Source organism: Watersipora subatra, chromosome 2 (assembly GCF_963576615.1).
Source record: "Watersipora subatra chromosome 2, tzWatSuba1.1, whole genome shotgun sequence".
NCBI lineage: Eukaryota > Metazoa > Bryozoa > Gymnolaemata > Cheilostomatida > Watersiporidae > Watersipora > Watersipora subatra.
The window spans coordinates 73,588,060-73,614,423 of NC_088709.1; the positions used below are offsets into that span (position 1 = coordinate 73,588,060).

Sequence of the window (26,364 nt, forward strand, 5' to 3'; positions counted from 1 at the left end):
AGAGATCTCATTGCCAGGCTTACTACAGGTTAATATTATTACATTAAAATGATATTATATTATATATACAATTAGTATTATATTAATATAATATTAAAATAATATTATATTAATATTATAATAATATTATATTAATATAATATTAGTATAATATTTTGCCTGAATAAATTATGGAAACTGCAATTTTTGTACTGCTATAGAGACAATGTCGATTAGTCATGCTTTAAGGCATACTGAAAATGGTTAGAGACATTGGCAAGCAAATCAACTTGCTTCATAAAGCTAACAAATATTATCCATTATAGACATAATTAAAAAAGGAAGACAACTCCGCAAGTATCACTTTATCAAGGCAAAGAATGTGAAATGTAGGGAGACACATGAGGCTTGGAGAATTAAAATATCGTTTCATCATGCTTAGTCTTTTTAGAGTCTGAGCAGACAATAAAAGATGTTAAAATGTTGGTTTTACAGCTACTTCATCATATCCTGTTTACACTATTGCATAACCTCCGCAAAAAACTTTTGCAAATAACCCCACCTTAGCTTCACCTTGTTTTTAAGTACAAGTCAAACACCAAGAAACAAGAATTTGTGAAAAACTCTGAGGCTGTGTTAGATGAAAGTCAACATCCATAAAACTTCAAATTCTATGGAAAACTCTATGTAAAACATACAATGACTTGTTATAAACACAAACTTTTGAAGATGAACTTACACAAAATCTTAGTAGATTTTATCAGAAAGTATCTCTATTTTTCTATCATTTGTGATTGTTTTTGATGTTTGAGGTGATTTGACTGCCAGGATGTTTCAAGGCCAATCAAGGGTGAAACCAAAACTTGATTGTGATTAAAATGTTCAGAAGAGAAATACGTACAAAATGATGCCACTAGTTGTTATCATAGTGATAGCTAATATCGGCTAATTCCTTTAAGTTGCAGCATTAGGCGTCTCTATTCTGTCAGTCTCTTTGCAACTATGGACATCATAATCACACTTTCAGTTGATCTGAGTGTTTTAACAGCAACGAAGTTGTAACGATTTTAATCGTGAAACATCGAGGCAGTCAGATCACATCAGATCAAACATCAAAAAGAGCAAATGATAGATAAATACTGGCAAGTCTGATAAAATCTAGAGAACATTTTGGGCAAGTTCATCTTTTCAAGAAAGAAAAAACAACGATTTCAACTTAAGCACCAGCTAATACCACGCTGTTTATGTAAGTTCAGTCCATGTTCTTGACAGTGAATTGCAAAAAAGCACACACTAATACTACAGCGTAAATATGCGGGTGGCCAACCTGGCCGCCTTACTAAGAATAAAGAGACATCAAACACGGGTAACGCTTCAGTAAAGCGGTAATTATTACGTAAGTGTGTCCTTACCAATGAAAGATATGAGAGGTGGAGTAGCTGATGACCTTGCCGTTACTATCAAGGTCAATTTTAACATCTATCGATTCATTGTTGAAAGAAAGCCTGAGCTCTTTGGATCTTGCATCACCACCTGCTCACAGAAAACAAACTGATAAGTTACATGACTTCATAAAAAAATCTATCTTCTATATACAGTGAAACTCGGATAACTCGCCCTCGGATAGCTCGAACACATGGTTAACTCGAAGGGATTTGTTTGGTCCGTTCCCACGCAATGATAAATTGCTTTAGATAACTCGACCTTAACTTCGTTAACTCGAACAGTTTTTTGCCCACCGGTTACCGAGGCGGTTGTTATCGCTTTAGAATATCACTTTATTCCAAGCCATAGAGATAAACATTAACTTTTAGTAGTTTTTAGGCATCATTATTACCACTATTGGCAAAATATTTGACTTTTCTAAAGGTTTGCAAAAAATCAAATTTCGCTTGGGGATAGCCTTCCGTAAGCAAGGAGAAGTGATGTAACCTTCAGATAAACTTAAAGAAAAATCGGCAAAACTGGTTTTTGTTAAAACGCTCAAAAGAGAAATATGTCTTTTTTTCTGAGCGTTTCAACTGCGATCAGGTTTTAGCTATTTTAATCTGAAAACGTCCTGGCAGTCACATGACCTAAAACAAACAAACAAATCTCAAGTAATAGGAAAATATTTATTCTTTCTAATAAAAATGTTAAAACATTACATGAGAGGCCCCTTAACTTGCAACAAGCAATCAATGCTTTTGATTCATATATAGTTTGTATAGATACTGATAAATACATGCACTTGTGACAGTGTTCTCATAACTTGAATGCTCTGATAACTTGAACACTTTCTCTCGGACCCGTGAAGGTCGAGTTAACCGAGTTTCACTGTATATAGAAAAACCTCAGTTTGTCTGTTCTCGTCTGTCCGTCGTTCGTCTGTCCAGCTATAGCAATCAAGTTTAAGCAATGAAAAATCCCCTTGGTACTGGATTTGAACTGGTGACAAATCATTAGTCTATTAACGAGTGTTCGTAACCACAAGGCTAAGCAGTTGTTATCACATCCAACACTCTTACCATACACTGCATATCCTTGTCCTGATTGCACACGCTAAATCACCGCATTTGAGAATAATTATACATATGCTTATTACACCGGAAATTCTCACATGGCACACTGGACTACCGAGGTACAAGTATTTACTATAACATGAGATGAGTCTGTCCAAAGCCACAGTTAGAGGTTGGGGGAAAAAGATTGTTTCATAAAAGATTCAAATTTGTGATATTCAGCTTGGTTAACCAACACGCTAATACCTACACCAATCGGCTGCCTACAAGCACTTCTGAATAATTGTGCACAGAGCTATTCTCTGTGCTCTATATGCACACCTGACGAGCTTTTATAACACACTGGACTGTCAGGGTACTGGAAATAATAAAAACAGATATAAGAAATTTTACGATGTACAGTGTCTGGGTACCAAATACTTTATAATCTCAAAAATTGTTCATTCCGGGAAGGCCCATATTCCCTGGGGCGGCTGGCCGGCTGAGTCGTCCCAAATTTTTAGTGATTTCGTCGGCTAAGTACTAAGAATTGCAGTCTAAGCTCATTCACTTGGAATTTCCAACAACTTTGTTACTAACGTTCTATATCGTCTCCGTGATGATCTCGCCAAATGAGTGATCTTGTGAGACATTGTTACGACTTGGAAACTGAACTTTATAGCTTATAGTGGGGGTGTGAAGAAGACTCCCAAACTTGCATTTTCCTCATCATGACATAAACGAATCAAAACATCAATGAGGAGCACAATGGGGCAGGCTCGTAAATCATCTGTTAATATTACACATATATAAAGATGTTGAAATAGATACAGAAGCAGTTGTGAAAGATTTTTGCCATAGACACATTAATAGAACAAAAGCTATTGCAATAAAAAAGTAATAGCTCTTGTTCTGTCAATGTCCCTTACAGAAATCTGTAGTGTCATGAGTTTTATATCGTAATTTTATTATTAAATTTTATTATTATATTACTAAACCATGAACCATAAACAATATACAGTCAAACTCGGATAACTCGCCCTCGGATAGCTCGAACACATGGTTAACGCGAACGGATTTGTTTGGTCTGTTCCCACGCGATGATAAATTGCTTTAGATAACTCGACCTCAGCTTCATTAACTCAAACAGTTTTTTGCCCAACAGCTACCGAGACGGTTGTCATCGCTTTAGAATATCACTTTATTCCAAGACATGGAGATAAACATCAACTTTTAGTAGTTCTTAGGCGTCGTTATTACCATCATCGGCAAAATATTTTCCTTAACGACTTTTCTAAAGGTTTGCAAAAAATCAAATTCTGCTTGGGGATAGCCCTCCGTAAGCAAGGAGAAGTGAGGTGACCTTCGAATAAACTTAAAGAAAAATTCGGCAAAATTGATCTTGGTTAAAACGCTCAAAAGAAAAAGATGTCTTTTCTTCTGAGTATTTTAACAGCGATCAAGTTTCACTAATTTTAATCTGAAAACGTCCTGGCAATAACATCACATAAAACAACAAACAAATCTCAATTGATAGAAAAATCTCTATACTTTCTGATAAAAAAATTTTAAACTACATTAGAAGCATTTAATTTGAAACAAGCCATTTATGCTTTTGATTTATATTATAGTTTGTATATGTACATGTATCTACTAATAAATACATGGACTTATGACAGTGCTCTGATAACTTGAACGCTCTGATAACTCGAACACTTTCGCTCGCTCCAATGAAGTTTGAGTTATTCGAGTTTGCCTGTATTTATGTACATTTTGATGCTTACAATTGATTGCATTTATGCATATTTTGAGGGGTGTTGATGCTTAAAAGGTCAAGAGCTTCGGGGCACTGCCACGAACCCCGTTGGTGGGCTTACACCGCCCCCCAAACCCCTAGGCGTTCATAGCTAGTTGCCTAATATTTGCCACCCCAACTTGCGACCAGGGCCTGATTCTAGGCAAAACTTTTCTGTTCCAACCAGTCTCATGACATATATTATTATGCGTCTTCCCATGTACTCATCAAGAGCGGTAGGAAAATATTGGTGAGCAAAAGTTAGACACTCGGTATAGACAAGAGAAGACAACTTATGCCAAATACTGTACTTTTGTGACTACCTAACCTGCTGAGGGCTTCAAATCTTTACCCTCTGATGTCCAGTCTCCTATGTCATTGAGTTGCATATAAATCTGACTGACAGCTTGCTCTGCCCACATTTTTCTTTTGTGCCTGTAAATGACGGGTACTACCTTGTTTAAAATCACTGCACTAGACTTCAAACACTTATTGGATGCCAAAAGTGCAATAGGTAAGTGAAAGGAAGGTGTCAGGCACCTGAGACAAATGTCAGGCACATGGGATAGGTGCCAGCTACGTAGGACAGATGCTAAGGACATTTGACAAATGTCAAGTAGGCCTACCTGAGACAGGTGTCAGACACCTGAAATACATGTCAGGTGTCTGTGTCAGATGTTATACATCAATATATAAACAAACTGTGAATATTAACCAGCTACAAAACGATGCAACAAAACATTGAGATACCAACCGTGAAGGTAGCAAGAGAAGCATGACATACATGTATAACAGATAGATGAGACACCCTATACATGCACACAATCACTAAAGTTGCAATTAAGTGATGTCTTATCAAATATTCGGCTCATCGACACATGGAAGGAATATCTGGTAATGAAGCTGGTAGGATAACTCGGTTCCAAAACTGAGTCGAATTTGAGAACCATTTCAATCACGTGTTATGGCTGTTCACTGAGTATTAATCACATTGTTTATAGAGTCCTGATGAACCTTTACTGAACTGAAAGAGCCAAAATGACATAAAATTAAAAAATTAAACGATGCGTGTTGTTAATATTATATTAATATATATTTATTATTTATTTATATATATATACATATATATATAATATATATATATAGCCAGTTTAATAAACACAATATCAATATATATATATATATTAATATTGTGTCTATTAAACTGGCTGAGCTGTACTGCCCACCAGGCATGAGTTGTGTTCCAGTCATATGTTTATTAGCGAATGGACATGGAAACTTGTCGTATTGTCCATGACCTGTTCATGAACTTTTCGTAGAAAGAGCCTCTGGCCCTTAAAAGGTTAGTGAATAATTTGATAACGCAACCAGAATAAAGATATTAAGAGATTTTGTCTATAAAAGCCTTATGAAGTCATGATACACAATTAATGTAACTATAACATAGCTCAAGGTCCTACCATCTGTTAGAGATGTATTTGATGCCTCCATACTCCATAGTAGACCTGAATCTACGGCCTCCTTCCTCTGTCTCCTGATCAATAAACAGCACAGGTGTTAGAGGCCAGCAGCAAATAATGAGAGCTCTACATATAAGGTGACGGACAAGAACAACCATGTGAAGTAAGAATACGGGCGTACCATATGAAATGAAGGTTTACTACTAAAGAGCTCTCCAGTTCTCCTTAGGTAATTATAAAGATACATTTTAGGTGTCTGGTTGCCCTCTGACACTTTCCTAAAACACCACAGTGACACTCGCTGCAGGTGCCCATCAACTAAAGATCAGGCTCTCTGACAATTGTACAAAGCAATGACATCATAGCAGTCTGTCACCAACATATACTATTCAGCTTTATCTACATAGAAGCCAGGTGCTGACCTACTGCAACACTCGAGCAGGTAAACTAATGATTACCTTACGATTAAACCTGTAGTCTACCCTGAACGAGGACAGCCGAACAACGCAATACATGCATCTCAAAAAATAATTATAAGGCAAAGAGCTTAATCTCATTCCAGAATAAGTTTAAATTATTTAAAAAATAATTCTAAATTACTGTTAGTATTTTAAAAGCTAGAAAGTTTAATATTGCTAACTTTTCTAACTTTTCACACAAACACCTAAATATTGTGCAAACAGAAAATCTAGAATTTGTCACTTTTATTTGCATAAAAATCTAAAAACAAGCCAATGATTAAATTTGTTTCTACCCATCAAGTGTGTAGTCAGTAGCACTTGAACCATGCTACATGTAGACCAAGGGAGACAAATCTGATTTAACTTTTGGCACCAATCAGCATTTATAAACGCGGCTAACTACAAAATTTCCCAAACATGTTGTGCCACCCATTGTAGCCTTATTTCAACATTCAAGAATTCCATCAACCAGAAATGACTTAACAATGTATCTTATATATATAAAATGCTAGAGACTGCTGGCAACAGACAAACCTATCATAGAGCAGATTCGACTCGTAGCTAACAACACGGCTTTGTTCATCTCGGACAATCTTCACTTTGAGCCCCTTTATGTCATCGTAGCCTCGCTCTTCGATCTCTCGTCTCGTCTGTCGATAGAGCTCATGCCTCGCATGCACATCATTATAGTAGTCCATCATGTTATAGACTGAGCTGTCAAGTCAAATGCTTTCCTATTAGTGCCAAAACTGTTTTAAAGGTATGTCAAGGTCAATATTCTATAGACAAACCAACTGTACTAAGACGATAGAGCTTGGAGATAAAAAATCATGCAATTTCTGACTGTAAATTTTTTTATTGAACATTACCTTAATTTAATACTGCTGATAAGATTTAACTCCCTGCGACAGCATTGGTAAGATGCTGCCGTGATCAACAGTTCATTCATTAAAGACAAGCACTCTTTGTGGATTACAATTTAGCTCTTACCCTTATTATGATCGCTTCAACATACAAATTATCCAACATACAAATTATCCAACATACAAACTATCCAGCATGCAATGCACTTGGAGCAAATATTTCATTCCTCGACGCGCATAATTTCCAACATATGACAATCAATGTTTCTCAAAAAACATTACAGTTTAGTTGTCTCAGCGTCAGTAAAATGGATGACAAAAATTAAAACTAAGACACAACAAATCCAAAAATGATAAAAGGAGTGAAAAGTTATCAAATCTAAGTTTGTTTAGGTACTAACTAGTTTGGTTTACAGAAAGTGAGCACAAATCTAAGCATTGCTTAGCCTTCATTCATATGTAAAATAACAGTACAACCCTACTTTTACTAATTATTTATTTAATATTTTATATATACCTTTAATTAGCTTTTGTACGTTAATCTTTTGACACAGTCTCAGATATTGCACTTGTTTTAATGATATGTTTCTTTAGTAAAATTAATTGATGGCTTTTGATTTTACATTGAATCAAAGTGACACAATTTACAGCAGACAAGGGCAACTGCTCAATACATGTGTTTTCAAATGTACGTGGAAGTGGGTAAAGCACTGTTTAGTTCCTCACCAAGTACAGTTTCCAGCACTAGCAGCAGAAAACCATCCCATGTAGTGGGCTTCAGAGTTTACTAGCTGATGTTAGTTACTAGCTAATGAGTCCTTACTGACTCCCTATGAACCCATGTCACCCGCTATCGACCACTATTGCCACACTACTTAGTCTACAAACCAACTGCTAACTGACTACACAAATGGCTACTAACTAAATATCCTCAGGACACTTGGATGCAAGGAGTTGTGTCCCCTCATCAGACTGCACATCTGAGCCCAGTATCTGTTGTACGCAGTATTTAGTGTTGGTCCAATGGTTATCATAGTCAATCGCCTGCAACAATCAACCAGCTTGCTAACTAGTAACTAGTAACTATATTGGCCATCCGTATGAACGAAATAAAGTAAAGTGATTATTTAATACAATCTTCCTGATAGACAACATTTCAGAAGCACACATTCAGATTCCGAGTTGAAATCACATAGGTAATCTATAAACGTGAACTATCAAAAGAACGGAGACCCTTTATATATGAGAGACTAGACGTGAGCCATAAATTACGTAACACATTCTAGGATGTGTTCCAAAGTGCCAGGCACCGTAATATCATTGATTATGATACTAATAATTTTCAAAGACAATAATATTAGTACAGTAGATCCTCGCCATATAATTTTATTTCGTTCCAGTCTTGGCATCATAAGGCTAAAATGTTGCATAGAGGAGTATAGAAACCCATAGTAATTATCTAATGCAAACATTCCCTGAGAAAAATCATCAAAATTTTAAATACGCCCTGTACATATTAGAAGTTAGTAACAAAATGGTACATTAATTTTAGTAACGTTAGTTACCTACAGTAACTTTAGTGTGTTTAGCGTATTTAATAGTTACGATCTGCAATAAAATGTAACATTACAATGGAGTATGTGTAGTGCGTACCGTAGGGAGTTCTTACTTTTGAGACAGATGTGTAACATAAACGTTGAATTTAACTTAAATGAATTTAGTGTACTTACTTAAACCTAAGTTTTACTATGCATTTTACTAAACTTCAATTTTGCCATCGACTAAAATTTCATCCCTTACCTGTTTCTGGCTTAGTTTTCACTAAAACTTATAACGAATGACGCTGAGCTGAGAGAGAGCGAGCATCATATCTCTTTTAGGTGTTGTAAGACGGATTTTGGCGAATAGCATAATTGGGTCGCGATCACAGAAACCATGGTTAAGTCGCAAATCACGAAGTTGAGTTATCTGACTTTGAAGTTGCACCAAATGAATTTATAATATTGGTAACGATTTTTGCAACACATGCATCTGGACCAGTCAAAGAGTAATCTTTCTGAATCTGATGTCAGTTTAGCCAATAGAAGTCTTTAACAATCGGAAAAACTCTTAAAACTGTTGCTCTACTAAACAGGAAGTACTGAAAAATGGCGTCCGAAAAATATAATAGTTTTTTTTTTGCCAATTTTAAAGTTAACTCTGACATTTTGGACACATATAATGAGTACTTTGGTATTCCAACTGATGTCAAGAGCAGTGAAAGTAAAGGGAATGACGATGATATATTCCTAATGATTCTTATAAGAATATTACGATATTTAATTATAAGAATAATTATTCAAATTTACAAGATCGAAGTATAAAGTGACCGATGGTGTGCAATATGGTACTGTTATTAGTTTTTTAAGATTTTGTTGATGATACCACGGTTGTGCCCAATATCGCGGTACTGCCAAGCCGTTTTTAATATCTGCAAAATTAAGTAATACATTTTCTTATAGATATACAGCTATCTCTATGACAACCAGCTAAAATCTGTTTAGATTTTTAAATTTAACATAATGTTTTGGATACAAATACAGAAATCTAGATAAATATCACAACTTCTTGATATTGGCTGCTATGACGTTTTGAAATGTAAACAAAATTGTGCATTGGTTTCGTTTCTCAAACTTTAACACCAGTTTTCTCAGGATTATTTTTTCGCACTAATGGTAAACATGCATTCAGTTTATTGACCATAAAATCTGCTGTAATTAAGCTCGAGTCAAAAATTTTTTTGCAAAATAACTGAGAATTTTCTCCTTCTGCTAGTGTAGATAACTCCAAATCTTACAATACCGACTTAACCATGGTTTCTGTGATCATGACACATATCGTCATCTTCGTAATTTCAATGTACTCAGCAAACCAACTGCCAAATTTTAATTTTGAGATAAATTTTTGTTGATGTCATATGGCAAAAAACATCGTGTTCCACAATGTAAGGCAAAAAATTGTATAACAGGGACATCGTAACTCGGGGCGTACTGTATTAATTAATACCTAATAATATTTTGATCTGTTATTACAGAACATAGAATATTTTTAATTGAAATCTATAAAAGAAAACAACGTAAAAGTATAAAATTAACATTGTTGCAAGGTGTTGATCTGATATATTTCTCATAATGGAACTAAAATGGCTGCCAGTAGCAAAATTACAGTTGCATGCATATTATACTACAGCTAAAACTTAACATGCATGAAGGAGTTATCTTTCCCGGCTACACAAAATAAATGACAATTCCTCATACATAATAACTGTTATATTTAAAAGCAGAAAGCCTGCTATTTATACTCACCACTTTGATATATTCGTTTATGAGTTGATCTTTGCTGAGGATTCCCTCTTTTCGGAAGATGGAGACGTTCCACTCAGCAGCCCTAGCAACCATCACTGAGCTAGCCCCACAGGCTAGCCTAAACTTCTCAATGTCACTGTGTTCTTTGATCTCTCCTGAGCCACCGCTGTGAGAGTAAATGTGACGAGAAAGGGTGATTATCAACAAAATGAGAAAACTTTTCATTTCTACATGGTATCATGAAATTTACAAAATCTGTGCAGTCAAAATAAGGAATTTTCTAGATGTCTTTCAGCAATAATAATAAACCTCCATAAGCATTTCTCCTGCATTTAGAGGTAAATATTATTTCAGTTTTAATTCATCAACAGAATTTCCTAATATCTTCATTTTGTGAAACAAGATAAAAATTAATTACACTATAACTTATTACTAACATTAATTCTAATGCTTCAGCGTTCACCTCAAATCACTCAAACATTTATTTCTTGACAAGTTTTTTGTTTATCATCGATGACAAGCTTAATTTATAGAATTTGCTGCCTGTTGTAGAAGCCTGCTCTTCCACCTAATAAAACATTCACATCTAGTAGACAATACATTTTGAGAGGAGATTTACATAGAAACTGTCTAATGCTCAGTTATTAAGCATTCAAAAGTATAAAAATAATTACATTTCAACTCTGACAGAATGTGACATCATGTGAATCTACAAGTACTGTATCTACACAGTCTTCAATGATCTAAACTGAAGAGTATTTAAGCGTTGCCAACAGACAGTTTGTTGCACAAGCATACTGCAGGAAGCCCTTACATTTAAAACATTGAGCTAAGCAATCATAAATCAACAGTTTATTTCTATTAACATCCGGCTGAAAAACATAAAAATCTTGCAATATATCGGAATGTAACCTACAATGATCCTTCGTCAGCTACATGAACCAGGAAAATTTTCCGTAGACAGCTTTTGGGTTGAAAGGGAACAGTCGTCGCTGTTACCCAAATAGTCTGTCCTTTTAAGAAAATATCAGTTTGATCACAGATGTTTTTTAAATGATCTCCAGCAATAGATACATGCATATCTAATCCATAAATATATGTAGATCTCAGTGTTTGTCTGTCTGTCGTTCGTCTGTCCAATTACAGCGATGAAGTTTTAGCTACGAAAAACAACCTTCGTACTGGATTTGTACTCATGACATTCCAATAGCAAGTCTTTTAACAGCGGATGGAACCACAAGGCTAAGCAGTTGTTATCACACCCATCACTCTTACCATATACTGTATATCCTTGTCCTGATTGCACATATTAAATGTGTACTTTTTATAATTAGTTAATACAGTGCGCCCTCGGGTTACGATGGCTCGTATTATACAATTTTTTGCCTTACAAAGTGGAACACAATGTTCTTTTGACCTCGCCATACGAAGATGAAAATTGTTTCAATTTTTTCCACCATACGATATCAACAAAAAATTGTATCGAAATTAAAATTTGGCAGTCGGTGTGCTGATTACAATGAAATAACGAAAATACCAATATGCTTTTCGCGGAAACCCCTATTACAACGCCTGAAAGAGATACGATGCTTGCTCTGTTTCTCACTTCAGTATTAGTTGTTGTTAGTTATAGTGAAAGCGACATCGAAAACAGATATGCGATAAAGTTTTATCTGATGAAAAAGTTGAAGTTTAGTAAAATACATACTAAAACTCAGCTTTAGGTATGTGTTTAGTAAGCTAAATTCATTCAAGTTAAATTCAACATTTATGATATACATTTGTCTCGAAGGTGAGAACTCCCTACGGTACGTACTGCAGGTAGTACATCGTAATATTACATTGTATTCCAGATCATAACCGCTACATACACTACAGTAACTTTAGCTAACTATAGTTACCGATAACTATAGCTAACTATAGTTACCGAGGTTACCAAATTATTTTGTTACCAATTTTTAATAGTTAAAGTAAGTATATAAAGTTTTAATGATTTTATGAGGGGGTGTTTGCATTAGATATTCACTATGGGTTCCTATACCCCTCTATACGGCATTTTCGTCTGACATGCCAACATTGAAATGAATTAAAATCATGTAATTGTCTACCAAATCATTTTTTATTGGAATCGTAGCAAAACAGACTATATTTAGCCATTACTTGGTGATTATTTCACATTTAAACAGCTTTACAGTTGCTTTATTTGTTCGCTTAATCTACTTCAACTGCACAAAACACTTTTATCATTATATGAAACTTACAAGTTACAGTTGTTTGAAAAAGTTTGAAAACTTTTAGTTGTTTTTTTTCTTTTATTTTATTTGAGTTGTACAAAACACTTTTTTCCTGATACGAAGTTTGAAAGTTAGAATGGTAATTGTTGTTATTAGTTGAATAAAAATAAATTTTCTGCCGCAGACTTTTTTATTACTCAGGCAACGCCGGACATTCATTTAGTTTTCATATAAAGAGACTTTTTCATGTCTGCTTTGTTTTTACAGTTGGTGAAACAAGTAAAATTATTAAGTACTTTCTATTTGAGTTTTATTTTATCAACCTGCTGGTGATAGTCAAATGAATAGACCTATTCATGCCTTTCTAAAGCACTTAAGGTTAAACAGCGTGCAACTAAAGTCATATCCTAGCAATATTGCTGCCGTGATAGTACCATGTAACAGTATGCTTGCGTTATCATTGAGGTTCTTGATCTAGTGACTTGGGTGGAACTCATGTGTATATTTGTATTGCAAGTAAAAAGAGAGAGGCCTGTTCACTTAATAGAGTTGAAGATTATGAAAGAGTGTTTACATAGTTGTGCCTTTATAGTAAAAGAAACAATGGAATAAGCGATTTGAAAGTTTGTGATGGCAGCACTGTAAGATCCTCAATTGATTTAACATCTGAGGCTATTATTACCAGCTCATCTGAGGCTATTATTACAAGTCCTTTGAGGTCACCAATAATCACGAGACACTGTCATATGTTGTTATGTAGACTACAATAATAGTAATAAAGCTGTCGTAACTACTGCGTTGCATAATACTGTGAACTTTCTCACCAAAATAAAAAATAATAACACGTAGGAGATGGAGAAATGAAGCAGCGTCAGCAATTTAAATATGGAGTAAAATATAGATAGCTTATATGGGACACTATTGACTGTTGTCTCTGTTTTTCAACCATTGTTCTGTATTGGCAGTCAATTGAAGGTGACGTTTAAATAGAGGCTGCCGTTGTATTTTTTAAATGGCCCGTCAGAATTTTGGGAAATAAATTTATCGGGCGTAGAAAATGTCGCCTGTATTTTGCCCTCTTTTTCCAGTGGAGCAATATTAAACCTTTTGAATGCAATAAATCTGCTAACTTACCTCCAACTTGTCCAAGATCTCTTAATGAATATTCACTGAGAAACCGAAAAATATCTCTACCAGTTGATATCTATTGCTTGCAATTAACCTACGATGATATTATAGCCTGTGTCTTGCTTTGCAATTTGTTCGAGCTTTTAATTTTTTTTAATTCTTAATTTGAAAACATATTTTTATTTTATATTTATATTTACCAATGTTGCATAAAAGTCCATTGCACTGCATATGTTTGCTACAGTTTGCAGTCAAAACTAGCTTTTTATGTGCAATCGAGCGTCGATCTTACGATCGACGATTTTACGAGCGTCGATCAATTGTAAGATCAGATTACCACAATGATGCTATCAAATTATATGCTATAAATGTGCAAATTTATTAGTTAGATAATAATAATCTATCAAATGCTACAAAAATATATTCATGAACAAGTGACATAAACAAACCAAACTTATATTACTTATAAAAACAAAAATTAAAGTTTTTAAAACCAACATATTTGGATCGTTTGCTCGGATAGCTGCGTTCTGATTGTTGCTTTCGATGGAACGAATATCTTCTGGTTGTCCAATACTTTCCACAATGTCTCCTTTTGCACTGAATAACTAGTTGACATTAGCGTCCAACCAATTTTTTGGCAGAGCAAAACTTTTACTCATTGCATTTAGCACCAATGCAACGCGTAATAGTTTTGCTCGCTAAACGTAACCTTTGTATCATCGCGAATGTAAACCATTTTTATACACATGCACTTCGAAGTATCAAGACCGCATTAAATGAGGAGCTATGATTAGCCTGAGACATTTATTATCTCTATGGTGTTGCTTTCAAAGTTTCAACGAAAATAAAGCGAAGTACTTTGAAATTGGCCACCGAGAGAATTAATTGTTATTGATGTAAACGATTAATTAATAATACGATTTTGACAACAATTTTCTACTGATCAATTGATATTATAGGCTCGTAAAGATAAAATAATGTGAAAGTGGCGGTTAAATGGAGGTGAGGTTCAATTAGAGAGTGGCGCTCTATTTTTTAACCCATTATTCAGGGTGGTGGTCAATTGGAGGTGGCGCTCAAATAGAAGTGGCGTTCAATTAGAGGTTTTACAATAATTTTGGTCATCAGCAATGTAAGTGCGGTATCAAATTTAAAGATTACTACTTGTAACCGTTAAGTAGCGCCTATCAAGTCATGCAAGTAATAAACACTACTAACAACTAAACTTCAAATATACTTGAGTACATTTCCTAATAAGACCAAGCCAGAATGGCAGTTGTGCAATAACCAGTGACATACACTGCAGGTCATTGAAAGGTGCAATTCTTATAGACAGACCAATTATAGAATTTTTAGGGTTTGGATCAACAAAACCAAACTTTCCATTTAAAAGTACCTATTTAATTATTGACCGTAAGATAACAAGTGTTATGGCATGATGTTGACATACTTGGCTATGACAGGTATTGTCAGTGCTTGGGCCACCTTCTTAATATAGCTGTATCTGCATTGATGCTTTGGCCTCTCCTCCTTATTTCTACCATGTAAAGCAAGAGCTGCAATCCCTATAGTAGACAATTATCATAAGGTAGGTAAGAACTTTATGGATAATTCACAATGAGTATAGAATACTACATGAACATATAGAGTACTATGAATATAAATGTAGCCCAATGTATATTTTCTGAGAGGTTGGAAATGCATTAATTTGCATTTATTTACTTTCTACATCAAAATTGATTTGAGATACGAGTGAATTCACTTGAGCTCGGCTCCAGGATGCATTAAGCGCGTATCTCCAGGTATTACTGTAGTTGCCATATTATACCTACTATGTCTGATATAAGCTAACTACCACATGCAACAGTCTGTAGTGCCTCTTATAAGCCAACTAACTACATGTATATGATACTCCATATTTAGATTGCTGACGCTGCTGCATTTCTCCATCTCTTACATGTTAGAATTCACAGTATTATGTAACACCTTAGTTATAACATCCTTATTACTATCATTGTAGCCTATATAATAACGTATGGCAGCATCTCATGATTATTGGTGACCTCAAATGAACTTGTAATAATAGCCTCAATGTGAACCAATAGTGCTGCCATCAAACTTTCAAATAGCTTATTCCATTGATTTTTACTATAAAGGCACAACTATGTAAATACTCTTCCATAATCTTCATTTCTCGTAATTGAACAGGCCCCCCTCCCTTCTCTCCCTCTCCCTCTCCCTCTCTCCCTCTCTTTCCCTCTCTCTCTCTCTCCCTCCCTCTCTCTCCCTCTCCCTCCCTCTCCCTCCCTCTCCCTCTCCCTCTTTCTCCCTCTCTCTCCCCCTCCCTCTCTCCCCCTCCCTCTCTCCCCCTTCCTCTCTCCCCCTCTCCCTCTCCCCCTCTCCCTTTTTTTACTTGCAATACAAATACAGTGGAATCTCAGTTATCAAACACAATCCAGAAGCTTGTTCAAAAATCGAGTTGTTTGAGATCTGAAACCATTATTCCCATTAGAATTAATGTATATAAATTTTAATTTGTTCCAAGCCGGGATGACAACTTCGATAAAGTATTTTTTTAACATTTTACACCATAAGCTGTACTGTATACTACATACTATAAATAAAAACGGGCAAATATAGATTGTGTTTATTTTTAATAAAAGATTTTCGATCTATGATGAAAACAGAAAACAAAACGTAAACATTTCCTGTTTTGCTCTTAAAACATCAAAAGCATTCTAGATTAAGATGCAATTTACCAAAAATTGCAGAAATTGATAATGAAACTGCAAAAAATACAACAGATCAGTCACATAAAAAATCATGTGAAAAAGAAAATATAAACAGCAATAGCACGTTTATTTCACATCTTTGAAGGAGAATTTTCTTCCAAAACAATTTGGGGTAACTAGACTGGAGGAGTTGTCTCTCTAGCAAATCTCTTGGTTAGTAAGACGTCGTCCCAGATGGTTCCTTCGTTTTGAAAAAATTTATGAAGCGTAACTTGCTTCTCCGTTTGTTAACGAATGTTTTCATGCTGTTTCCGGAGCCGTTACAAACGTTTAACACATCTGCAATGTTTCCAAAAGCTTCAACATTGCATGTTGGAAATTATTTCATATGTTTAAAACAAATATTTGCTCAAACTTCAGGTTGTCTGTGAAAAAAATTTGTATTTTAAAGTATTGTAAGTCGAGGTTTGACTACAATCATTTTACAAGCTAAACATTAATGAAAGCAAATGGCCTCACTAAAATGTAAGCTATGTCATAATTGACTGCCACAAATGACACCAACCAGTTTGTTTCTTTCTTAGAGATTTCTAGTTTTATCGAGAGTATTTCTGCATTCCACCAGGAATCCATAGAGTACAAACATGTCTTTAGTTTATAATTAACATTTAAACCCGCCTTTGATCTGCTAAGTAGTTATAACACAGCATGTTCTATATTAATGTGCAAAAAGATACCTGCATTGGTTGCCAGGTAGAGAAACCACCAACCAGTTTACCTGTTGATTCGGCCATTTTAGCAAAAGCTATCGTATCTTCAAGAGTATCCAAGCACCTGATCTTACATGTCACTGGTATATTGACATGTTTTACCAGCTCTGATAATATCTGTGAAATGAAATCAGCTAACTTTCATCACAGTCCAATAAATAAGGTTGTAAGGGTATAATTTGACAGTTTCAATGAGCCGATTTTAATGTTTTAAAATTGAAGTAATTTCTCATCAAGAAAAATTGATTGAAAAACTTTATCGCGTTTAAAATACCCAATGTTTAACAGAAAAATAAAACTGACATATTATTAGTTGTGCCCAACATCACAACGATATCGGTTGAGCACTTTAAGCAAACTACTAACAAAACTGTGGGCAATCTTACTGTGTTTTGTTCGGTTGGTTACTGTTTCAAGCAGTTTAGACTCTCAGCTGAACTCATCACAAAATAACATTTATCAACTATGCGAAAAGTCAATGACAACATTTTAGCGAGAAGTCATCATGTCCATTCACAATTAACTTTAGTAACCCTCAGTAATACATCCCTGCAACACAGCCCTAGTACTACATCCCTGATATAAACCCCTAGTACTACATCCCTGATATGAACCCCTAGTACTATATCCCTGATACAAACCGCTAGTACTATATCCCTGATACACACCCCTAGTACTACATCCCTGATACATACCCCTAGTACTACATCCCTGATATAAACCCCTAGTACTATATCCCTGATACAAACCACTGGTACTATATCCCTGATACACACCCCTAGTACTACATCCCTGATACAAACACCTAATGCTATATCCCTGATACAAACTGCTAGTACTACACCCCTGATACAAACTGCTAGTACTACACCCCTGATACAAACTGCTAGTACTACACCCCTGATACACACCCCTAGTACTACATCCCTGATACAAACTGCTAGTACTACATCCCTGATACACACCCCTAGTACTACATCCCTGATACAAACTGCTAGTACTACATTCCTGATACAAAACCCTAGTACTACATCCCTGATACAAAACCGCTAGTACTACATCCCTGATACAAACACCTAGTGCTATATCCCTGATACAAACTGCTAGTACTACACCCATGATACAAAACCCTAGTACTATGTCTTTTTTTTAAATCTAGCTCTACTTACCAAAAATACATCTTTCTGGTTTAACAGTGATTAGCAAAGGAAACAACTATAGATGACAGTGATAACAATCAATACACTGAAATTATAGTATAGTATATTGTAAATACTAAAAAATATTAACGATATACTAAAAAATTTAGTAAATAATAAATACTAAAAAAGATTGTTGAGCGATCAAATTTTGATTCCTGTGAAGTTCAGGTAATACCAAAGCACTGTAACAGAGATACAATTTGATCTTACCTCTTTAGCCAGCTCGGGCTGCTTTAGCAGGGCTGCTCCCATTCCTCCCTGTAAAGATAGATATATGTACATATCTAACACTAAATGTCTTTGAAAAACCAGCAGCTCTCGAAGCATCGTATGCTGTCTGCGACCCAAAATCATATGTTAGTAAAAGGGATGACAAGAGCTCACTCATGAATTTTAGCCTCATAGTTAACCCGTAGATAGTAGGAAAGCCTTGCAACGGACGGAGGAAGACCTCCAATAATCAGTAAGGCGGGAAAGCCCACAGTAAGTAATGACGCTATAGCAACTCTCATTCAGAGTTGGCATCTTTCAGTCAGTGGTGACGGTTTAACAGTTTGAGCAAGTTAAACCTCTACAGATAAATACTATACAAGGGACGAGAAATATGAGTTGTAGAGAAAAATGTCAAGTAAGACATGATTCCCTTTAATAGCTATTAATGGAGTGACGTCCAGCAACATGAATTATGATACTCACCGAGACGGAGAAGGTTTTAGGGCAGCCCATGTTCACATCTATACCAGACACGTCCTTCTCCCTAAAATATGCTCAGCACAGTGAACCAATGAAGGTGCCAGCAAAGGTTTTCGTACTAAATGCCAGAAAGAAAGTATTGGTTGTCTTCATATTGTGGTCTAATTTCGTTGTTTTCATATAATGGTCTACAGACAGACTTCCTTCTTATCATAAACGTTCTGCAATTTTTAGAGCCAAAGCAAATGAAGAGTGAACGTTAGCCCAATTGCAGTAAACATTGCAATCAATAAATCTTATCTTTATTGTATTAGATTCTTACTTTCATACAGATTCCCAAGAGTCAAACAACAAATTATGGAAGGTTACATCCATGAAGTTATCTGAAAAACCAAGCAATGTTGACAGCAAATAGGGCTTTTTCTTCAAATAAATAGGGAGTGATTTAAAGAATTGTGCATTGCAGGAATATAGTTTCAGGTTACAAAGGAGTAGGGGATTTTGCATATGCTGGCTAGTTGCAAAAGTCACTCATCTGGAGAAGCGAGCAAACCTCTATTCAATAACAATCAACTAGTAATTATGAAAACAAAGTACTAGTCACGTTTTATGGCTACTAGTACACTGACAGTTCCGTGTGAGATTATCGTGTGTAATCATGATGTGGACAATAATTCCATGATGCTGCAATGTGGTTGGTGCAAGTGGAAGTATGCCTGGCTGCAAAACTTGGATACCCGAGTTAGATTCCTGAGCAAGCAACCTTTGTTTTTAACACTTTTGGTGTGGCTTACAGATGGACGGACACGCTCTTATTATAGTAAAGATTGGAAAGAACCTATAGTTTGTAGCATCTACAGTTTTGTTCTACTATGTAGGATCTGACTTTGCCAATGATCAAAAGGTACAATAAAACTGATGAGAGCGAGATAGGAATTGACAAATGTTGGCTGATACGCCGTGTCATTTACGCTGAGCCAACTGACTCAGCAATTTGGAGAATTGATAAATATGGGGTATCAGTATACTGAATAGGTATGTGTGATTACAGCTACTGAATGTATATTGGAATTTCAGCTAGCAAGCCATGTGTGTTGGGTAAACAAAGCACCTATTAGCTCAGTCATAGAAAGTGAAAATACTAGCTACTAGTAATCCTGAGAGCTGATTGGCTGTCGAAAGTGAATTTGTCACTTTAAATGTTCAGTGTTATTTTTCGTCAAATTTTTTAAATAGAGGTTTTACGATATGCCAAAAGAGCAGCCAGCATAATCCAATCAACTTCAGAATAAAACTGTTTATGTGAACAGCTAGCTGGTAAAAAAAACTAGGTGCGCAACACACACTCCACCTTATACAAGCATATATCACATGGTCGATAGCTACATAAAAGCATACTAGCTTACACCATTTTTGCAACTTTTACTGCTCTTCGAGAATTCGAGGTACCCAGCTGGAAAACTACCTTCCCTCTCTCCTCAGGGCAGATTTGTAGAGCAACTGTTCCGTCTTCCATAACAAAGTCCACAGTATGCAACAGCTCTGAAAGACAGCGGAATCATGATGAGTTACCTACCGCAGTGCAAACTTAAACAGAAACACTTGTGACATGCAGACCCTACGAAAACGTGCGTAAAATTGTGAACAAAGCCATCAACTACAGACACTCGCTATGACCTGCTACCTACATGTATATAAAGCTGCCAGATCTATGGTGTAACAATGAGATTATTTTATGATAATACTTGCTTCCAATCTTGCTGCTGGTAAATATAGATAATCAGACATATCCTGGCAGGTGAATCATTTTTATTTATTCCTAAACTACTTATTGCAGAGAGGAATTTAATTTCCATGGAATCATTAGTCCCAGTTTAGGCTGAAATAGCTGATTTATCGATTCTAGCAACTTCCGCACTTAATTAATCCAAAGCAGAGTTAATTGAGGTCTGATGCCTTCTGACACCACCAACAAGTTGTTGGAATTAAACCTTCAGCCACTGATGAGCGAACAACACTTATTAATAGTTGTAGGCTGCTAGTAAAGGAAATGTTGGACAGCAGCAGCTTTTTGCGACATATTTCTGTTTTGATGGGAAGACAACTTGTATAAGCTTCCGAGAGAATTTCTTACTTCTGCAGCTAAACTATGAAAACAGGAACCAAAGAAATATGTCAGCGCCTAAAGTGACCTTGACATGTTTCAACTCTACTAAATAATATCTGTTAGCGCAAAAGCTGGAAGGCTTGCATAGTGCTGTATGGTTAACATGGCAGCGCAAAACAAGCATATGACCTGCGCTGGGCATATTTTCTTGTGGAATTTCTCAGAATCACTAAGATGGAGCTGATTAATGAAGTTTGAGAAGATTTAACCAAGAAATTTTGATTTTTAGTGAAATTCAGTAAAAAGAAGTCTTGGTTTTGACGCAAGCACACTAGAAAATTAAAGTCAGAATTCAATAAAAAATGTGCAAATGGTGGAGTCACGGTAGAATCAACAGTGAATAGCGACGAATTCAGGTGTTTTAAGAGTTTCTGATGCTTTTGCTGCTTGATTCATCATTATTGGGTGGTTGCCGGCACATTTCAGGTTTCAAAGTGAAATTCAAAACACGCCTTAAAAAGAAGCTATATATAAAACAAAATTCTAGCTGCTCTAAAATAACATGAAACTGTTCAAAATAACAATTATTTGAAAAGTAAAAATATTTAAAAATTCTAGTCAAACTTACGATCACCATTACATATCAATTACTTAGCGTATGACACAAGAGTTGGGCAGCTGTTTCAAAACATGAAGCGATTTCTAGCAAATGATGTGCAAAATTTTCTTAAATATCACAGTTTGTATGTAAAGTCAAAATAGTTCCTGAAAATTAGAAACACCGTGTTAAAATAATATAAAAATAAATTTGGCAAATTTAAACAATATCTAGTGTATGTAAGAACAAATCTTGCTGAATAAAACCATCGGCGAGCCTACACTTCTGTTCATGTCTATCTTATGTATACTAACGATAAAAGTATGCTTTATTCATTATTACTCGACTAATTTAGTTTTTCCATATATTTGAGTTTCAGCACTTATGTTTACTTAATTTTATAGAATGTATATGTTTTAATGCTATATGCAATACTTGACGTATTCATCATCATTTCTATAAAGAGCTGACAAGAATCAGACAAAGTACTATGGATTTTTAAGACTATTTGCTCCAATGTCTGAAGGTTTCAATATACAAAAAATTGAAGCTTGGTATGTTCAACAGATAGGTTCAAATGTATTTACCAAATTTGAAGTTAACTACCATTTTTATAATAGAGCTTGGTATGCAGAAATGTCTAGGGTGAAAGATATTAGCTGTTTATTTGCCTTCTATGCAGTTTGTTGAACACCAGCCAGGGTTATCCAATAATTAACAATTTGCTATGCCTTTGATTTTAACTCCAATGTGTTTTGACTTTAGAGAGAAGCAGCAAGTTCTCTGAACAGCCATAAGCAGTCAGGGAAAGATGCTTACCACAAGACACTAATTCAACATTCACTAATACTCTTTTCATTTGGTTTTTTTCATTTTAGCTCCCAAGAGAAGAGACCAAAGCATACCTAATCAAGGGTTCTAAGAGAACTGCTGCCGATAAAATTATTCCTGACAATTGACCTCTAACAACTGCCCCGTAGAACAACTGTCCCTCATAAATAATAAAATCAAAAAAATATCTCTGCTCCTTAAAATTATAGCGCATTTTAATTTGTCTATTCAAAGTGTGATAACCATTTAGAACGAAAGGAAAAGTTGTAAGTCCCTAAGTTGTAAGTCAATAGTCGCTACAGCCGTATCCAGACACGAGGATCACCTATCATGGAGTTCATCGAAAGTGAATTTGGTAAAATGGTGCTTATTTATGAAGGTCACAAATACGCGAAACAAAACGAACTGCTTAATAATGTTCCTATTTAAGAGAGGGGTAATTATCTAGGGGGCAGTTGCACTACGAAGGGGAGGGGGCAACTGCCCGAGATCAGTTGTCCGGATTCCTTAACAAAAGCCAAGCAAATACAAGTGACATTAAGTTTCAGTTTGCAATGTGTGAGGGTAATTCCTCAAAAATCGAACATGACATCTGCTTTGCTGATTGCTAGCACAAGTCACGCATAATTTTAAAAGCAGTGTTGCACGAACAATGTCTCTGTAATTTCGGCTAGACATGTCTGAGTTCGGTGGCAAAGCAACTAGAGACCTGCCCAGTTGCAGAGAAATTTAAAGTTGGATTCCACCACAGGTTGCATTTATGGGAGCTAAACTTCAACCTGCTGTACACAAGTCAGGTGTTCTAGCCTACAGCTCCACCGGCTACCGCTGTCGAAGGATTACATAACACATCATCAAGGAGTAATGACTTGCCCGCAGCGAGTAATATGTGATTAAAGGTCTGCTATCTGTAATGCGCAGCTTGTCATGAAACTGATTAGTATTGTAGCCCTTGTGGTAGACAGCACCAACTATTGTCTAGCGTGGGTAATCTTCAACCCAGACTTGCGTCAAATTAGGATAAAAGTCAATGCTTCCTCAAATTTCATAAACCTAAATTCTGTGATGGAGATGCAAGAACAGTCTTTCTTACTGATGAAAAAGCAAAGGTCTGAAATAATCGACATTGAGTCAACACAAATGATTAGCTCTGAGTGGCTATGTTATTGCCAATCTAACTGTGTTCTGCCACTGTTGCCACTGAATCATTATATGTTGCATTATATGTTGCACTTATTGCCACTGTAATTTAACTGTGTTCCCAATGCCTCATCGATATCTCATGCTTAACCTAATGAAAGATTTTGATGAGAGCAAGCATGCTAAAAGTGTCCCAACACATGAGCTCTCAAAAAAAAAATAAGACACCAGTTTTCTATGTGAAATGAAGGCGGCCTTCTGCCATCCAAAAGCAATAAATCAAGTTTAGAAACACCGAAGGTCAAATGGGAAATTAGTGAAGACAATCCGCTGAAGAATAATGTGTTGAGAGCTCTCTGATTCTAATATCACTGTACTAAATGAGAAGAGGGCGCTGTCAGGCCTGCTTCATGGAAGAAACGTCTTAAGTAAGTTTGTAGAAGATTCAAGCTGTCTGTTTACACACTAGCATGAAAAACTAAATCTTACAACTGAAACATCAGTTTGAACAATGTCACGAGGGATTTTTATCTTATCAGCATTACCTTATGAAAAACCTAATCCATTTACAAAGCTAGTGGCAAGAACTTTTTTGCAACTTGAAAACCATATAAGCAATATCTTTTATTACTTCTCAAAGGTAATGGCAAACTCACATCAAAGCACGTTTGGAAAAATCATGATTTTTTTCAATTATAATCGATCTTTTTGGTTTTTATTACATTTTTGATAAATTTGATTTGTTCGCTCATCTTTGCTCATGCAAATTGTCTGTGTATTGCATTGCACATGAGAATGCTGGTGAAACCACTTTTCAATATGAGCGACTTATATGATTTAGTTTGGCATGATTACATTCAACAGTCATATAAAATTATCGCGCGTAAACTAGATGTAAGTCAGTAGAGTAGCGTAACTAACAGTTTCACACATATTATGAATAAAAGAAAATGACTTAAAAATGCACTATAAAATATTTAAGCACACCTTACTTTGGTGTGATCGATGCTGTTAATCGTGCAAAATATAAATATCAGTTTGTCATTTTTTTGCAGTACTATTCTTATTTGTGAAGGAGTTTTTGAACACCACAAGTGGAGAATACTTTTCAATGCTTGCACTTGAGTAATTGTAGCAAAGATTTTGATCTAATAATGTCAATTATTAAACAGAGTAGTGAGGGAAAACTGTGCAATATACAATTGCTACCTCGATTAGTCCTGCCTTGAGGCTTACTAAATAAACTCACAGTTCTAACTTCAAAGGTCCTACTGTAGCATTGTGCAACTAATTTAGGACAGAGGGGTGTTCACAGATTTGTTACACATATCAAAACAAAATTGTCAAGAAGAACCGATTTTTGCAAAATTATGAAGAAATTCAAATAATCCTGATTTTATCCTTGCAGTGTTCAGTGAAGTACTGTATAATTTATATGCTGAAGTTATCTTCTCCTTATGATCATATGACCGAGATTATTCGAATCGGATCGGGAGTTTTATCGTCTGCGCTGAGATGAAGAATTATAAAATAATCTGCTACTGGTTAAACTGAAATCTGGAACTACCTATTATGAAGAGCAACTAGATACCACAATCACGAAAAAATCATAATGTAAATCATGATTTAAATCCAACCATTTAACTTATTTGATTGTTTCGTAAGAGCCCCGTATCAAAGCATTCCCAGCATATACATAACATACCATTTTCTACTCTTTTCGTCTTCAGCATGCGGAAGTCTATCATCTCCTGCTTGAAACAAAAACAAAATGGCTGGTTACAAAAAAATCAATGACTGAATGCACAAAAATGTATCTGCTAGCTATAATTGACTTGATGAAACGGTTTATGGTGATTTTGCCGAAATTCTATTAGTCGAAATATGCATTTGCCGAAAGGCCATTCATCGAAATTGAGGTCTTTTGTCGAAAAGTGAAGTTTTTGTCAAACATTTGGGCTATTGGTCGAAAGCTCAAGTAGTTTTGTCGAAAATAATATTGGACAAAAACATTATTAGTTTCAGTGCAACCTCGGCTCTCGAACACAATCAGTCCCAGAAGGTTGTTCGAAAACCGAGTTGTTCGAGATCCAAAACAATTTTTCCCATTAGAATAAACGGATGTAAATTTTAATCCATTCCAAGGAGAGAAAACAACTTCGGTAAAGTAATTTTTCAACATTTTACACCATAAACTGTACTGTATACTACATACTATAAATAAAAACAGGTAGATATAGATCATGTTTAATTTTAATAAAAGGTTTTCTATTTACGATGATGGAAAAAGAAAACGAAGGTGAAAATTTCGCATGTTTTGCTATTAAAACATCAAAAACATTAAAGATTAAAATACAATAATAAAAATTTCAGAAATGGATAATGAAACAGCAAAAAAATGCAACAGATCAGTTACATCAAAAATCATAGGATAAGAAAATATAAACAGCAATGGCACATTTACTTCACATCTTTGAAGGAGAATCCTCCTCGAAAACAATTTAGGGTAACTCGATTGGAGGGGTTATCTCCCTAGCAAATCTC

At 35.4% G+C, this 26,364-nt stretch overlaps 1 protein-coding gene across 3 annotated transcripts in view; it reads right to left on the reverse strand.

The window, feature by feature from the left end:
• The window catches only part of LOC137387184 (tRNA-dihydrouridine(20) synthase [NAD(P)+]-like), a 37,064-nt gene that overhangs the window by 9,046 nt on the left and 1,654 nt on the right, over positions 1-26,364 (reverse strand). For 2 of the 3 annotated variants that reach the window (XM_068073510.1, XM_068073509.1), the window contains exons 2-14: positions 25,526-25,571; positions 20,551-20,686; positions 19,148-19,208; positions 18,662-18,709; positions 17,258-17,366; positions 15,198-15,312; positions 10,383-10,548; positions 7,961-8,082; positions 6,710-6,889; positions 5,896-5,992; positions 5,715-5,788; positions 4,583-4,689; positions 1,392-1,512 (exon numbers count right to left, since the gene is read on the reverse strand). In XM_068073510.1, coding sequence (XP_067929611.1) covers positions 1,392-1,512; positions 4,583-4,689; positions 5,715-5,788; positions 5,896-5,992; positions 6,710-6,889; positions 7,961-8,082; positions 10,383-10,548; positions 15,198-15,312; positions 17,258-17,366; positions 18,662-18,709; positions 19,148-19,208; positions 20,551-20,686; positions 25,526-25,571 — 1,382 coding nt within the window. The remainder of the gene's footprint in view (positions 1-1,391; positions 1,513-4,582; positions 4,690-5,714; positions 5,789-5,895; positions 5,993-6,709; positions 6,890-7,960; positions 8,083-10,382; positions 10,549-15,197; positions 15,313-17,257; positions 17,367-18,661; positions 18,710-19,147; positions 19,209-20,550; positions 20,687-25,525; positions 25,572-26,364) is intronic. The other variant, XM_068073511.1, reaches the window with a different exon arrangement.